Source organism: Nothobranchius furzeri, chromosome 13 (genome assembly GCF_043380555.1).
Source record: "Nothobranchius furzeri strain GRZ-AD chromosome 13, NfurGRZ-RIMD1, whole genome shotgun sequence".
In the NCBI taxonomy this organism is placed as follows: Eukaryota; Metazoa; Chordata; class Actinopteri; order Cyprinodontiformes; family Nothobranchiidae; genus Nothobranchius; species Nothobranchius furzeri.
The window spans coordinates 47,469,503-47,487,534 of record NC_091753.1 but is presented as its reverse complement, the minus strand read 5'-3'; the positions used below and the strand labels follow the sequence as shown (position 1 = coordinate 47,487,534).

The window sequence follows — 18,032 nt, the reverse complement described above, 5'->3', positions numbered from 1 at the left end:
TTGCAGTTAACATAGCGCTATCAGCGATGCAATTTCACATATGTGTGGCTTTCATGTGACTGTAATGTCCAGAAAGGGTCGTTTTTCACCCACATATTGACCTACATGCTCCCAAACAAAGCTTTCTTTTGATAAGACTGCAGGATTGCACACTCTCATGAAAGATTAACAACTCAAAAGTTAAATAATCATTAAATAAACATATGGTTGAATGAACAAATGTTATATGAATAATAATATTAATGTTTGAATAATCTGTGCCTAATTCAATGAAGTTGAAATGAATTTTAATATTACAATGAAACATTTTGATGTTATGATCGGTAATGTTTGGTTTAACAAGTGAATCATTATCTACACTCATACACAATGTTCATCAGATATAAATTAAAGTTAACGTCATTGCACATAAACATTCTTTATCCACAGAACCAGAACATTCTTGTATCTGGAAAAGGCGTGTGTTCTGAGGTTTGTTTGTTAAACACTGCTTAACCTCTTTTGTCCTGATTGGCCATGTAATCATAATATGGGAATATAAAACAGAATCACTTGCGGAGTGATCCAGTTAGTTTTTGAGCAGAACTCCGGACTGGCCACTGGAGGAAAACTCTCTAACCACCGCATCTCTTGACAAGCTGTCAAAACCTGCTACACGCTACAGCGACACAGACACTTGCTCCTTCAGCTACTCAGAAACAGCTGTTCTAGACGCAAACGATCTCATCTATCTGTTGTGACTCAGGAGACATCCTAGGACTGACTTGGTCACACCGAGGTTTTCCTACGAGCCACGTGCATTTGGGGTTACCGACTCCTTGACATCTCGGATCCAAACGGGGTCTCCAGGACCGGGTACGTAGGCATGACAGGAACTGCGTCTGATGCTGTTTTATAAACCATCACTTATAGTTTAATGCAGACCAAATTCTTTTCACACCCAGAACTCAGTTTCTTCTAGATACAAGGTTCTGATAAACACACACCATTCCATCATTCCTTCCACTTATATTCATCCATCACATTCGTCTTATTTATAACTTGTCTTGTTTATAATTTGTTCAGAAAATAAAGTTCTTGTTTTTTATAAACCTGACTTTGTCTGAATTAATATGACGTGTTTGATCACTGAAAAAGCAAAGAATCCTTATTCTTCTGATTAAACATTCAAAGACAAATTACGTTGATATCCTATATTTATATAGAATATCACATCTTATTGGTCATAAGTAAAGGTAATATATTAAGCTTAAAAGCAACATATTTACCCCTTCTATATGATCCAATGGCTTATTTACTCCCAGTTTCATTCCAGAAGTGCAGTGGCGTGTTTTTCATTGCTTTGATCCTGGCAGTGGATAGGAACAACATCATATATGACAACAGCGATATCAAACATGATTTCCTTCTTTTTGGTTTAGTGGTGAATTGCATAAACAAACAGAAACCTTTGAAGTCTTGAGGGATCTTGTGATCTTCCGAGTCAAGCAAGGAGGATGGCAGAAGTCTCGAGGGATTTTATGATCTCGCAAATCTAGCGAAGAGCACAGCGAGGAAGCCATGCTGCGGCCAATACTCTCCCGGTATGAAAAGGACCACTTTTAAGTTCGCCAGCAAGCCGTTCCACCACCATTTAGCGCTTTTTGATGCTTCCAGTGTGAAACCGGGGTGAGACATAAATACACATTTCTAAAAGCTTTTTTTTTGCACTGTAAATTCCAAGCAGTTTGTTGGTTGTTGTTCACATTTGGAAACACCGAAGTGTTGCAACGATTTTTCAAATGCATTCAAAAAGAAAGGCCTAACTGAGTTGATATTTAATATGAAAAGTTAGGAAAAACATTGATTATAGTTAGGCTGAAGCAGGATTCCAAATATAAGGATGCTACTAATTTTTAATAAGTCTTGCTTGAAAAAAAAAGATAAAGTCTACCGCTGTAGTGACTAGATCCTATTTGACGTTACTGGTTTCTAATTGTTTGAAGGCATTGCTTTTACGTGGGCTCAAAGTTTGATGTGTCAGCCTACGTTTCCAATTGTCGTTTTTTCATTAGCTTGGCTTTTTCCTTCAAAACATTTCCATTCAGCGTAAAGAATTGACACGTAACTCAGGTAAAGCACAATAGAAAACTTTTTTCCTGCTTCTCATCAGCAACAGCTGAACAGAATTACAATTAGCCTTAAATAACCTCCTTGCAGCATTCCAAAGAAAAACAAGAGAAACGCCGCTCCTGCACTAAACCTTAATGTTCCCTTACCGTAAAGTATTTTCATTTGAACGAACCTTGCAAAGTAAAATTGTTATGTATGTTTCAATTTAAACAGTTTGTGTGCAGAGGCATACAGAAAAAAGTACATTTGTGCACACAGCAACTCAGAGCCAAGTCCAGCGGGACGTTGTTGTTTTGAATATTTCATCTCAGAAGGTGAAAGAAGCCAAGTAGATGTCAAGCTGCCGAGCGGCCACGCCACCCGGCTCTTGTTACACTTGTCTTGCTTCCGCTGCAAACATCAGTCACAAAACCACAGAGAAGACTCGCCTTGACTCCCAAACATGTTCCATCAGCCGTGGTGATTAGTGACATTTCAGCCAAAACACCCTCAGCATATAATTCAGGAGCCGAGAAAACTAATCGGCACTGTCAGAGATGAAACCAGTGACCACCGGGACATGTGACATCAAATGGGAAATTAAATCATTAGTTATGCTTGGGTTGCTTTCGGCGAAAGCAGGAGTCGGGACAAAAAAAAGACAGTAAAAACCGGTTTTTGCCTCCTGTGTTAGAAAAAGAGGACTTCTATAAATACAACCTGTGAGTTATAACCGTGTTTCATTTATAATGAGAGAAAAGTCATCTGCTGTTCATCACTGAGCCACTACCACTACATCATCAATTAACTGAAATGAAGCCAATAAATGACACCTGAATGCAAAGTGATAGCCGGTAATTAACAAAACAGATCACTGCACAAATTACAGATGCCCCAGGATAAATCTGAACTATATAATGGAAATTAACTATTTACTCAGGGGGCGGCAGTTTGACTATTAAAGGCAGTATTTAAATGGGTTAGGAGTTTAATACTCTACATACTTTTGATTGCAGTTCAGTGTCTTCAGCATACTAATTACCCAGGCTGTTTAGGAGCCTTTGGTCAATGTATTTCACAATTAAGCTTCATTATATTAACTCAACTTGGCCTTTTCACACCTTTCTTCTAACATCTGCAGTGAGACTTCAAGTGCATCATTAATGTGCTATAAAACTTCCTGCCTATTAGGAATGTGAATTTCTGGTTGGTACATTCATCAGTGCACTGCCAGCAATCTGCTTCATTAAAATATAAGCACAGAAAAAATTGATACAATAAATATAAGTATATGCTTCCAGTCTGCAGGTTTCTTTCAGTTAGAGCTGCAACTTATTTTCTGAACGCATCTGTTGTCTGTCGAGATTTGATATATTAGCTTTGATGGCAAAATGTTGGAAATTATGACTTTGCCTGCATGGGAATTTCTTTTGCACATTTGCAAGTATCACAGCTTCACATTTGAGCAGTCTGATTCAAGATGGCCACCACAGCTAATCTAAATGAAAGCTGTAATTCTGTCAATTTAGAAGAAGTTGAGCTAAAAATGAACGTGAACACAACTTAATCATTCATAACACAAATGAGTGATTTTATGTAATTGCATAAAATTGCATTTTCAAGATTTGATCAAATCAGCAATTACTATCACATCTAAGCCCAAGGTTGTCACAGAGGTGGAGGTGCAAAACCCAGGTGAGAGAACCCAGGATGCAGTCAGATTTATTTAATAAATATTTGATTAATATTTATAAATAACCAGAGGTACATCTAGAGTATAGGGGAAAACAACAAGAGCTCAGAAGAAAAGGTAAGACTGAGAGAGGGAGCTTAAATACTGAGGGAAGTGATGAGGTGGACAAGAAACAGGTGAGTGAGTACTGAGTGATTTCAGGTGTGTCTCATTAAAGAGCGAGTAACACCTAAATTAACCTTTCTTTTTGCAGATAACCTGTATAGATGAGTGTTTAATGGTGCTGTACACATGTGCAATCACTGTGGCAGTTTAGTGCAACTTACTTTAAATTTAATATTTCAGCCCTAAACCATAATTACAGGGTATCTGCAGGTTTAAGGGAGCCGAATTTAAGACTTTTTAAGACCTTTTTTAAGGCCACTTTGACCAAATTTAAGCTTTTTTTTAATTATTAAATGTAAGCTATAATTTCCAGCTATTGCCTGGAACCGGTGCTAACCACGTCGCGAACATGGGATTAGCCATTCAGTTACCATTAAGCTTGCACCTCCCCATGACGCAAGCTCCCACTAGCTTAACCAGCTAATGTGCTGATCTAAAAATAACCCCTTTTCACGACCAACTGATTGTGTACGGTTCCGCTTACGGAAACACAAAAAATGCTGAACACTAGAAATTCATGAACATTTTATAGAAATAAAAGAATCTTGTTTATTGGGTCTTTGGTAATTTAAGACCTTTGGAAACTTTTTAAGGATTATTTGTCATTTTAAAGGATTTTTAAGGCCTTAAATTTGGAAAAGCCAATTTAAAACTTTTTAAGACTTTTTAAGGACCCACGGACACTCTGTAATTATATCTCCATCTTCAGGTTAAAAACTCTGCTCCACATTTATGTAGAGTTTGCTGTGGCTGATGGCTAAGCTGAAAAATGTGACGTTGTCAGCAAACTACTACGTGGCTGGTCTCCAGGTGAGGCAGCCACACCTCCACCTGGCTCAGCCACTTACCTGCTGATATGACACGTTGGCACTCTGAGCCGCTCGCCTCCTTGAAAAAAAACGGCCCTCCTCCCCTTTTTCATCTAATGATCGTGGTTAACAGAAAATTCTCCAGAATGCTGCAGAATCTGTCTGCTCTTCTCCTGAGCGGTAAGTCTTGCGTGAGTGAGTGCGTGCACACGCGCTTGTTAACAACTCGTTTTTAGACTGAGAAACTCCGACAGCACACGCAGGGGGGTTGAGAGTGGTGCGGTCTATCACTGCCTCAGTGCCGCTCTCTCGGTCCGCCAGGAGAGGCCTCTTTCAGACGTGTTTCTCTATCAGGAAGTGTGGATGAAATACGTCTCCACCCATGCATTGACCCTCACTTTAAATTAGGGTGCTGTTGGAAACAAAACAACAGAGATACTGGAGAATAAACTGAGGAGCCAGGAGAAAGAAACCCAAAGTACACTGACACGGGGGACACAAAACCTTAAAACATTATTTTAGTCAATTAAAATTATTTTAGTTCATCATCAAGAGAAGCCAGCTGAGATGGCTCATGCATCTGGTCAGGATGCCACCTGGACGCCTCCCTGGTGAGGTTTTCCAGGCACGTCCAACCGGAAGGAGACCTAAAGGGAGACCCAGGACACGTTGGGGGACTCTGTCTTTCACCTGGCCAGGGAACGCTTTGGGATTCCCCTCGGAGGAGCTGGCCCAAGTGGCTGGGGAGAGGGAAGTCTGGGTCTCTAGCTTGGTTTATGCTTGACGCATTTACTTTCCGCTTGGTGATGCGGCTCACGGATGGAACGCGCTTCACAACTTGCAGCGTTTATGGTTCATGCGGCTTGTCTCTGCGGTGAGCCAATATTCTCCCAAACTGAACGAGGCAGCATGGAGCTCTAAAGCATGCATCCAACACTACACCATAGTAGAAGTAGAAATTACTGTTTACAACATGGCATTCCAGCATTTTTAACAGCGTCCTCGTCTTTTCCGACAGTGCGAGCCATTTCTCTCCAAGAATTATTAACAACATGTTGATCACGGTGATCTTTGAGAGCTGAGTCATACAAATGTCTGTATTTACAAACCTCTGCCATACTAGTTCTTGCCAGTCCACCATGTTTTTCCGTGTCCTACCGTCCACGTGGTTAGAAAATTTCCTAGGTAAGCGGTGCGGAAAGTTTGGGCCGTGCGGAGGCGCGGTGGAGGGGCGTGATTGTTAAAATGATGCAACCTTTCCGCGCGGAGCCGTGCGGACCTCGCGGACGCGTCAAGCATAAACCAACTTAGGCTGCTGCCCCGTGACCCGACTCCGGATAAGCGAAAGAAAATGGAAGGATCGATGGATTTGAGCTCATATAGCACTAGATGCTTTATTTATTCATTTACCAAAATAGAACCCATTGTTTTGCTTAAACCTGGTTCACACAAAAGGATAATCGCACCAATCTAGATCACACGCCACATCACCATAATGGCTCTAAAGATAATCTTATCAGATAATCCTACCATGTGTGGTGTGTTACAAGTGCTCTGGTCTGCTCAGAAGCTCATTGGGATTGCTCGGATCATAAATCCTGGCTTTCAAACATGTATTGTCTTGGTCTGATTTTTGGGGACAAACAAACATACTGCCTTTTGAATGTGACAAGTAGCCCGTCAGAAAGCAAGGTGATGGTAGCGCTCAGCATGTTACTCCTTGGCCATGTTTGTGTATTTAAAGCCATGTTATAGCTGCGAGATTTCCCTTTTGGGGGGGGGGGGGGGTGTGAGTGGCGCTGTCTGCGCACTGCACACTGTGGACCAAAACTGTTATATTATGTTTTTTAATAAACAGGTGTGTGGTCTCATGTTTTGAAAATCGTCTGATGATTTTAAAATCCTGCCGTGTGAATCGTGCCCAAAACTGTGGCACTTTATACCCCTGCCAGATGAAGGCTACAGCACATCAGTCACTTTGCGTTTTTAAAAAAGATTTTAAACAATTCAAAGAGCAAAGTTGTGTTTTCCATGTGTCCATTTTCCTTCAGATATGAGATCTTTTTCAGGGATAAATGAGTTAAGTGCAACACTTACTTGGACACCAGGGAGAAGGCTTCAGCACACACGGCAGGACACGGCACCAGCTTGATCATTACGTGCTCTGCCGCAGCCTGGAAATGCGCCCGCGTCACCTTTTCCAGCACAGAGGCCAGCGTGGCCACATCACCAGCCTTTGTGCTCGGGTCACCTCCCACTGTGTCCAAGATGTTTCCTCCGTGCACCACGAGGAGCAACACATGGGTCTTACATTTCCTCTACAAAAAAGAAGAATGGGGGAAAATAAAGGATGCTTTAAAGTGGAGTCTTGAATGAAGGGGATGAATGGAGGACGCATTTTGTGACAGCAGTGGGGCTGAGTAGGAAGATGAATAAGCAGACACCCACCTCGACATCATCCAGGCCTTCAATGCTGCTCTGGGGAGCACAACGCGAACTTCCCAGCTGGTACAGACCCTCTGAAAATGATGAGTAAATGATGTGAGAAGGACAAGGCAGGAGGGAAGATTGGAAGAGAGGGTTAATGCAGAAGATACTTCACTCAAATACACCAGTTATAGAAGCATCAATGGATATTGATCAGCGAATATGGTCAATGTTGCTAATGCGTCTTCATTTCTCTTCGTTTTGTGCGGTGGCTCTATAAGTTCTATAATAACCAAGAGATTCAGTCGGTACGGCAGCAAACAGCAGCTGTTTGCATGGCTTGCAGGGGCATGATTGTTTTCTCTGCTGCTGCAGCTATAGACTTCACTAATTAGATTTTAGCTTCTGCAAGTAAAATAACTTTCTTATTTATGGTAAAGAGGAGTTTGTGCTCTGCTCAGCATTTCATAGGAAACTGGCCAAATTCATTAGCCTGTCTGAAAGCCTGTGCACGCTGTGTCATCTTCTTCCTGAGCCCTCTCCTGTCTCCTGCTCTATTTTCCGTCTGCAGCCTTAGGACACGCCTCTGTGCTGTGCTCACTGGCTCCTTGTTTATTTGGCTTCCTTGTCTGGGACCGACTGTCATGGGAGGCTCTCACAGACTGATTCGCCGTCGGCTTCCTTCTTCCATTCCCAGCCCACGGCTATGCCCCCGACAGCTTACGCGTCTAGAAACAGAAAAAGCTCACACAAGGGACTTGGCTCGGAATTATATTTAGTCACAGAGTAACAGGAAATCAATGCTGGGAAGGTTTCCTTTTTTTCCTTCTAACACTAAAAGGAGGTATAGGAGCAGAGCTTTTATCAGAATGTTACCAGACAGCAAAGAAAAACGTCTCAGTTTGAGAAGAAGTCAGCCGTACTGATATAAAAACAAGTATTTCTGGATACCATGAATACATATTTGAGAAAATCTGAATATCTATCTTAGGAAGATTTTGTATTTCAACACTTTCCTTTTTGTGGTGTCATCTAATGACTTGTATGCCTTTGAGACCGGGATGAATTAATTTCTTCTTACACACACAAAACGTCTTCAGCCTCTAACGCTGTTCCTGTTTCTGTTTACTGAGCTCATCAGAATAAACAGAGAATCTGTTAATCTCCAAAGAGATCTTCAACATTAACCCGTTCAATGCAGAGGAGATCCCGTTACGTCTTCGTTTCTTCAGTTGTGTGAAGCCCAGATGTGTTAATCTAGCTATCCCCGTACTAGTGACAAGTTCTGAGGACTGTTGTCCCTACGGCTCGTTCACCATTTCACCATTTCTATGTTCACCATGGAAACTTTGCGCTAAACATGGTAAGCTTTGAGATGTAAGTTTTGATCATGTGTACAAAGTGTTAGATGATCTAAAATAGTAATGTGGTAAATGGTAAATGGCCTGTATTTGATATAGCGCCTTCTAGAGTCCTAGAACCCCCCAAGGCGCTTTACAACACAATCAGTCATTCACCCATTCACACACACATTCACACACTGGTGGGGATGAGCTACAATGTAGCCACAGCTGCCCTGGGGCGCACTGACAGAGGCGAGGCTACCGAGCACAGGCGCCACCAGTCCCTCTGACCACCACCAGCAGGCAACGTGGGTTAAGTGTCTTGCCCAAGGACACAACGACAGCAACAGACTGAGCGGGACTCGAACCAGCAACCTTCCGATTACGGGGCGAGCACTTAACTCCTGTGCCACCGTCGCCCCTAGGTTTTATTTTGTTAGCTGTAATCACAGAGATACAGCTATGGATAAAGGCTGAAGCTCTGGTGGACATGTTTCAGGATTTACAAGTGATCCAGATCAGAGCTGAGCGGAACACGGCAGGATTTGTCCCTGATATACCGACATCTCACCTCAGCAACATGATCCTACCACTGACTCCTTTTGCTCTGAGACATTGATGTTTTACCTCCACAAATAACACAAGCCCAAAGTAGTTCTGCTGCGTTGTAGAGTTACTAATGCCAAAGGTTAGCTTCTACTAGCCGAGACTGCTGTTTCCTAGACGTTAAACCAACAACAGCCTTCCCCATTGCGGGTCAAGATGGGTGAGTCCATGAATGTTAAGTGAGAATGTGATGTAAATCTGTCAGAATTTTTCAAATCCTAGAGTCTCACCGTCTATTTTCTATCAGAAGCTAACACAGGAGATAGGCGTAGGAGACTATTTTCACTCAGAGTGACTGATTATTATCATAAATAATGATTTAAAAATGTTTTTTCAGTAAAGTACCACTTTAAGTCCTTTATTAAGAAAAATTGTGTATTTGCGTCCTCTTTTATGTTGTATGGCAGACTGCCCCATCCATAGTGGTGAGTACGTCATGTTCTTCGTTATCCAATAGCATGCGGAGACAGTTTGAAAGACAACAGTAGATTCCGCCCCACGACTGAGTTCTGTCTATGGGTCGTGGCCAGACTATGCATACACATATATAGGTTGGACTGCCAGGCAAACATCTTTGTGCTGATGATTAAAAAGGTTAAATCTAAAACCTAATCATGTTTAGCACAAAGCTTACAGATCCGTTTGAAAAAGCTAACCCCAGTTGTGCAATGACAGTCCTCAACACTGGCTGCCAGTTCAGTATGGGTCTGGGTCATATAGCTACAAATATTAGATTAACACACCTGGAATTTACCGTATGCAGATGAAGCAATGAAGGTGTAACCGGATCTCTTTTGCCTCGACACAGTTCGTCTTTGGAGATTTACAGATTCTCCCTTTATTCTGATGAGCACAGTAAACAGAAACACAAAACCAGTGACTCCAGTTACAGAATATATTTTGAAACTAATTTGGACATGTGGAGCAGATACTTTACTACATTTGATGACCAAATGATGAAAAAAATAGAAGGGTTCTTGTGCTTTTTAGAATCAGTAGGAGAGAGAGAGACTGATGGAGAGGTTTGAAGGCTGCTGATTTAATAAAACAAATTAAATAATTTCATAACTTCACAGTCAAGCTCCGCAAATAAAATCTGCTGAAACGAACATGAAATTTCAGTTTGATCGTCGCACAATGAAATGAAATCACTTTTGAAGCAGATCCTTTAACTCCACAGAGTTCAATTTTTAGTGACCGATTAAGAGACTTTTTGTCATATTGGGGTGTATTTTTTTTGACCCACAACATGTAAAATCACCACGGAGGCAAAGGTAAGTAAAAAAGTATTTATTTTGTTTGGTATAAGTGCAGGTGAAGGTCTGGGGTTCGGGAGGGTCCAATAGCGTTCTGTAGCAGAGACAATGATGAGTAGTTGCAGGAAAATACAAATAAACGGGGTGAGAGGAGGCTTACAGTTTCCAGAGCGTTTGGGGAGCTTGAGAAGAGGGCGAGTCAGGTCTGGATGAGTGAAATGGTTGTGAGGGGCAGAGATGATGGCTGGGAGCTGAGCGCAGGAATCCAAAGTATCCGAGCGGGGCAGGTGAGCGTTGGAGAGCAGGCGGTCAGGGTGAGCGGTGTGGCTGGCAGGCAGGGTGATTCCAGGAGTTTCTTTCTTGAAGAGGAGTGCAGTCAAATGAAGGGGGGGGGGGGGGTCGGAGGAACAGGGCAGGTAAGTACGAGGCAAGCAGGGAACACTGGAGACAACATGTCCGAGACAGGCAGAGTACAGGCGAGATACTACCCAATACTGAGTAATCATCCGGCACTGGTGAGTTGTCACACCGCTCCTTAAATCCCCTGACCTCTGATGAGAAGATTCACAGCAGCTGCTCTCCGGGACACACCCGCCTACAAACAGAAAGACTCAGACCAGACAGAGGTTAGCTCAGCACAGCCCATGACACTTTTATTTATTTATTTTTAAAGAGAGGAAAGAAAAGGTACGTTGTTAAAACATTGGTTTTGCATGTTGCATAAGGAATGCTGTTGTATTCATTCCTATCATGTGTAATCTATATTTAACACTGACTATGATAGTTGTCACAAAATCACAGGAATGAAAACTCTTGCGCAAACAAAATAAAAGCTCCAGATAATAATCGTAGTGTTGTGCTAAAAAACATGGTGGCTTCCAGCAAATAGCTGCATTCAGCAGATTGTAGTCGGACTCATTTCGAAGGGAGACGAGGCAGAGTACAGAGAGGAAGTCCTGAAGTTGGCAGCATGGTGTTCAGAAAACAACCTGTCCCTGAACACCAAGAAAACCAAAGAGCTCATTGTCGACTTCAGGAGACACAGCACCGAGTTGGCCCCCCTCTACATCAACAGGGAGTGTGTGGAGAGGGTGTCCTCATCTCTGATGACATCTCCTGGGCGGAAAACATCTCAGCGGTCATCAAGAAGGCCCAACAGCGGCTGCACTTCCTGAGAGTCCTCAGGAAGTACAAACTGAACTCCGACCTGCTGCTGACCTTCTACCGCTCGTCCATTGAGAGCCTGCTAACCTACTGCATCACGGTATGGTACGGCAGCTGCACCACGGCGGATAGAGTGAGGCTTCAGAGTGTGGTAAAGACAGCACAGAAGATCATCGGCTGTCCTCTCCATGATGGACATTTATTCCTCCCGCTGCCTCAGTAGGGCAGCAAACATCATCAAGGAGAGCTCCCACCCTGGCTTCAACATGTTCAGACTGCTTCCCTCAGGGAAGCGCTACAGGTGCATTAATACAAAAACCCACAGACTCAAAAATAGTTTTTCCCCAAAGCAATAACCACCCTGAACTCACACATGCACCGATAACACAGCCCCCCACTTCCCACTTCCTCCATCGACCACCACTATCTATTGATACCAAATTCCATGTGCAATAAATTGTATATACATAACATTACTGTCCATATGAACATAGTGCTGCAGAACTGTAACAATACTGTGCAATAATTTGTATATAACACTTACTTTCCACATGCACATAGCGCTGCAGAACTGTACCCCCCCTCCCCCCCAAGTATGTTTGTTTTACACTGAGTAGGAGATGCTCTGTATCTCACTTTACACTTGTATAGTGACAATAAAGGCATTTTATTCTAAAAAAAAATCTATTCTATTCTATTGTAGAAAAGGCCATCAGAGGAAACAGCAGAGCTTTAGTCTCTATCATTTGTCAAAGCACCACACACATTGGGCTCCTCCTGAGTTTAGCATCAAGAGATATTTGTCAGGTGTTGGTGGAAACTGGCAAAATTGGTTTCTATTGGCACAGCACAGTGGTACAGATTGATTCCTGTGGTTCCAGCTATGCCAGTTTTGTCCTTTGCAGAATCTGTGTTCCTGTTTTCATTTTTTTGAAGGATTGAATCCCGCTTTGTACATGGCTTTAGTGAAAGAAATACAGCTTGGAGGCCCCAATATGTGGCACGCAAGATAGATAGATGCGGCCCGTGAGACGGGTCCCCTGTTTCGTACCCCTGATTAATGACCTTAATCCTAGGCAGTGTCTTGTAGCTCGGTTCCATTGTGAGGTTTGGAACGAGTCAGGGTGGGTCATCGTTGGCCGGTGTGGAGCAGTATGGGTCTGTAATTTCAGGAGAGTGTTTCAATCGCACTTTGGACTCTCACTAGGATTAAACAAATGCATACTGTCGTGTCACACCAGCTTTAAAATTTCTTCAGCTTGGCCTGGCACCGTTCCGATGTTTGCTCGAATCTTTTGGCAGCCATCTGCTGAGAAACCTTTAACTTTAAAACCTTTTCAATTTCTTACCCATCCATCTAGCTCGTCCTGATTGTGGCTATCGCTGACGACGGTGAGGAATGTTTGGAATGCTGAAGTAAACAAAACCTTGCTGCTACTTGCTGGCATTTTCTCACATCTGTGTATAACAAATGACAATCCAAACAACAGCATTCGGGTGTTTGTTTTGCTTGTCGCAAGTAGTGACATATTTCTTCCCCCCATCCAGGTCATTTGTATGGACCGGTTTTACCACGGGGACAGACAAAACAGCTCTCTGACCCTCCCCACCTCGGACGTCGAAGTGGAACCGAGCTTTTAGTTCAGTTGCACCGTGGTCATCTCCCAGTGGCTAAAAGCCGCTTGAAGCATCTGTTGTCTGACAGAAGTCTGATCAACTCCATGACTCAGATATGAATGTGAGGAAGAGAAAATTGACCCTAGAAAGATGGCTGTGAAGATGAGAGAGCTCTACCCAGAAATCTACACGAGCTGAATGTGGAAAGATGAAGTATTGATCCCAAGTTTGAGTCATTCTGTCAAAGTAACTGTGGTTGATGAAAGAAGGTTGTTTTTTTTTTTCTGTTGTATGCAGAATTTAGATCCGGTTTGTCTCATTGTAAGTCTTCTAACTCTCAGGTCCCAACCACTTTCCACCATTTATCACTTGCGACTGAGCAGATGGGAAGAAAGACAAGAGCTGCGGGATGAGAGGAACAGCCAAAAGACTGTATTCATCAGATGTAAGATTGGCTTCCAGGCTGCAGATTCATATCTTCCCAGGGATGAGAAAACGGCAAAATAACCTCCAAGTTTCCTGGCTGCTGGAGTGTGAATCAACTCATTAGAGGAGCTCCAGTCTCAGGGTGTATTATCGGCGTTGCTGGGTGGACTGGCACGGAAAACAGCAGCAGCGTTGTGCAGTTAGAAAATTACTTTTTTTGACTTCAAATATGTTTCTTTTATAAAAAATGTATGTTCAAGAATCAATGTTTCATTACTTTGGGGGAAAATGACTGGTTCAAGTTCTTGTTATATCATTTGACCAATGTATTGCAGTCTTTTGTATTTTATGCATTCTACTGTTGGGGTAGCTGCGTTAGCATTTTCAAAATATCATTTCACCGACTGTGATGACTAATACTAGTTTTGCCCTTCGTGAATTACGAGTTATAGGAGTCCCGTCTCCTGCAGGTTCAACAGACATGACAGTAAACAGACGCCTTCAGAGCAGAGAAACAATATCTGAACGTGTAATTTACTTCACCCTATGTAACGGTTTGTTCTGCTGAGAGGGACTGAGATCTGCAGCATGTTTATGGTAACCATTTATCTTAGCTGATGAAAGAATGCTTCAGTGCACAATAGGCAGCAGCAGCTCCAAATTGTAATACATAAAACAGCAGTGGCCTGTTTTTGTTTGTTTTCAGAGCACATAAAACTCTTACATTACCGTCTGATTAGTTTAGTAAACCCCTCAAATTCTCTCTATGGACTCCACATGTTATTGAAGTGACACAAGAGTCCAGTTAGCATTTATTTTTATGAAACAAGAAGGTTAAAGCTGTTTTTATATTCATCTAAAATGTATTTAATCAAATTTAGGTGATAACTTTTTTTAATACAACTATGCTCTAAACAAACTTGAAAGGTCATTTATGAAAACTGCCCTGGAAACCTGTTTTAATAATTCTTTTTTTTCTTTTTTTTCACAAAACTGACAGTGTGAAAACATTGGTTAAAAAAAATCTGTATCAAAGTAAAAGATGGTGGAATATTCGGTTTTCTCCAAAAATATGATGATCTAATTAGCTGAATCTGCCTACAAGTGCATGAAGTAAACTGAGATTTTGTGGTCAAAAGTGAGTACAGCAAAGCGTGCATCTAAACAAACGAATGCGCTTTGAGCACCTGTTGCCAGATACGGACCAGTACCAGAAGATTCTAGATGAGAAGCAAAGATGAGTCATACATCACTACTGGCTTCAATTCCGTCTACAACACTGCTGCTTTTTGATGGCTGGTGTTAAATCACTAATGCTGGCGCAGACTTAGCAAACTTGTGGGTTCAGATATGATTGGTTCTAGAAGCAGAAAGTATGGAGGCAGGACAGATTGTAATAAATGACAATGCCCCCCTTCAGTCTTTAAGAAGAAACCCTGGCAACCCCCCAGCTGTCTGAGAAGTAAATCTAATCCAAAAGGGTTCAAATGAAGGCAATTAGACTTCTTTGGTTTCCTAAATCGTTTTCAATGTAATCTTCCTCCCAGCATGATTGAGACGTTGGACTGTTTAGTGATTTTTTTCACTGTAAAACTCCTACATACCGCACCTTTGAAGGTGCGGTTTACTCGTTTTATTCAATAAATTTTCAGTGTTCTCTAGTGTAAATGAATGTCTTAAAAGTAAAAAAATAAAGCTATAATGCTCCCATTCTGAGATGCAGAAGTTTGCTGGTGCAGATGTGATCTGAAAACAGCAGCATTACTCAATGTTATCAATGATATGCACACCCCTTGCTTCTGATTGGCTAACAGAATGAGATCAGCCATTTTGCAAAGTCACTATCACCCAGGCCTAATACTCACACTGCACTCTGCGGTCTTAAGCAAAGCGCACATGGAGAGAGTGCGCAGTAAGGCTTTGAGTGCGTGGTACACAAGTGTGCAAAGAATAGTTGAATTGAGACATGGAGCATTGTGTGATCGATCACAGTGCGTGCCAGGATTTTGGTCGCTGTTATACTTTTATCAAACACATTTAATAACAACTTTCAAACATACAACCAAACAATTATTAGAAATATATTTAAATTCATTGCTGCTTTGTCTAAAACATTCAGAGCATCAACTAATCGTGCTGAAACTAATTTTATTAGAAAATACAAATTTTCAGAAAAAGAACTCGAGTCTTTTCTCCGGCAGCAATGGATTGGGTGAAGTGTGGATCAAGGGTGCAAAAGGGGCGTGATCAAATTCCGCGCTTGAGAATCAGGACACCCAATACACTCGCACCCCTGGTCAGGATCGCCCAATTGAAGGGTGCAAGGGTGGAAGTGCGAGTACTGGGATCAGGCCCAAGAAACTCTCCGCTCTCTCTCCTTCCTGTGAGCGGGAGAGAGTTAAGATGGGCGAGGCCATGAATGCAAACTCACAGTGTGACATAAATGTGTGAGGATTTTCGAATCCTAGTTTCACCATCTATTTTCTATCAGAAGATAAAACAGGAGATAGGTGTAAGAGACTATTTTCATGTTCAGCTTGCATGAAAAACTCAGAGTGACCGATTATAATCAGAAATAATCATTAAAAATGTTTTTTGTCAACCACACCTTTAAATAGTTTTAGTTTGTAATTTCCTGGTTAACGAGGATATATCTTGATGCATTTAGTTTGATTTAAAATCTCTAACTTCTGTTTAAGTTTCTCCTAAAAATATCTACCATTTAAATTCAAAACTCCATCTATTCACCTAATGTCTTCCACGCACCACAGGTGAGTATATCCCTATCCCTCCTGGGTGATCCCAAGGTGTTTATATGCTAGAGAGAGTTCTGGGTCACCCCTCGAGTCTCCTCCCAGTGTGATGAACATGCTTGCATGAAAATCATGATTCGAAAGGTCACTAAAGGTGCACAGCGTATTTTAAGGTAGCATCAGGTTAGCATGTTCATTTGTAGGAATGTTGTCTCCTGAATGGGTAAGTTGTTTCCTGTGACCCCTGACTCAGTGTTGGCACACGAACACACTCGGCCATCTGTTCACCGCTGCTGCCATCAGGTTCTGTCACGTTGCCCTGTGGTGAGAAGACCCAAGAGGAACGAGACCTGCCCCACCACACAACAAACCTACACACAGCTGCATACTGACACACGTAACATAACGTTATGCAGCACACAAAGTGAATCTGACTGCGTTTCAACACACTTACATCCCTAACAACCCAAGCTGCTCTTCTGCAGCTCCCGCTGCTGTGCAACAGGTGCAAACATACAGACTCTGTTTACAGCAGATGTGAGAGTTTCTCCACTCTCTCAAGGAATGATGGGATGTTTTATTCATGTACGCCCAAAAGCAATCGATCAAACTTTGATGCAAGTTAAACAGCTGCAATCTACCGCTGTTGACAGATACACCCTGAAAGTTGAAAATTACAAAGAACCTGGTTATAGATGTATATATTCTTTTGCACTAAGAGCTCTAATGTGAAAATAAATAAATGTTACACAAAAATTAAAAAGTTTTATTTATTATGCCCTAAATAGATCATTCTAGTTTTGTTATTCAGGATCAAACCCAGATCTAAATGCATAATTCATGCAATCTTTCTTTCATGTTCTGTGCTGGAAATTTACTTGAAGAATCTTGCAGAAGGTCACATTCTTCTAATGTTTACACAAAGCAATTATGTATAACCAGTTGCTGTCGCAAAGGAAACTGCTTACCATCTAGTAACACAGACACACTAAACCCAACACACAATCAGCCAATCAACACGTGTGAATAATCATAACTTATCAGTTTTACCAGCATAAACAAATTCCAGCAGTACGTCTTAGCCTTTCACACAAAGACGGCTGGTACCGAGCCATTTTTAAATCTCTCATTATGTTTTGTCACTATAAATGTATATACGGGTCCTTCTCAAAAAATTTGCATATTGTGATAAAGTTCACTATTTTCTGTAATGCACTGATAAACATTAGACTTTCATATATATTAGATTCATTACACACAACTGAAGTAGTTCAAGCATTTTATTGTTTCTAATATTGATGATTTTGGCAGACAGCTCATGAAAACCCAAAATTTCTATCTCAAAAAATCAGCATATCATGAAAAGGTTCTCTAAACGAGCAGTTAACTCTACACATCTGAATCAACTAATTAACTCTAAACACCTGCAAACGATTACTGAGGCTTTTAAAAACTCCCAGCCTGGTCCATTACTCAAAACCGCAATCATGGATAAGACTGCCGACCTGACTGCTGTCCAGAAGGCCATCAGTGACACCCTCAAGCAAGAGGGTAAGACACAGTAAGACATTTCTGAACAAATAGGCTGTTCCCAGAGTGCTGTATCAGGGCACCTCAGTGAGAAGTCTGTGGGAAGGAAAAAGTGTGGCAGAAAATGCTGCACAACGAGAAGAGGTGACCGG

The 18,032-nt window shown here is 41.9% G+C and overlaps 1 protein-coding gene across 3 annotated transcripts in view; it reads right to left on the bottom strand.

The window, feature by feature from the left end:
• The window catches only part of pitpnm3 (PITPNM family member 3), a 186,695-nt gene that overhangs the window by 75,107 nt on the left and 93,556 nt on the right, over positions 1-18,032 (bottom strand). For 2 of the 3 annotated variants that reach the window (XM_015951208.3, XM_015951209.3), the window contains exons 4-5: positions 7,207-7,277; positions 6,856-7,076 (exon numbers count right to left, since the gene is read on the bottom strand). In XM_015951208.3, coding sequence (XP_015806694.1) covers positions 6,856-7,076; positions 7,207-7,277 — 292 coding nt within the window. Of the gene's footprint in view, positions 1-6,855; positions 7,077-7,206; positions 7,278-9,877; positions 9,991-18,032 lie in introns of those variants that run through there. The other variant, XM_054742568.2, reaches the window with a different exon arrangement.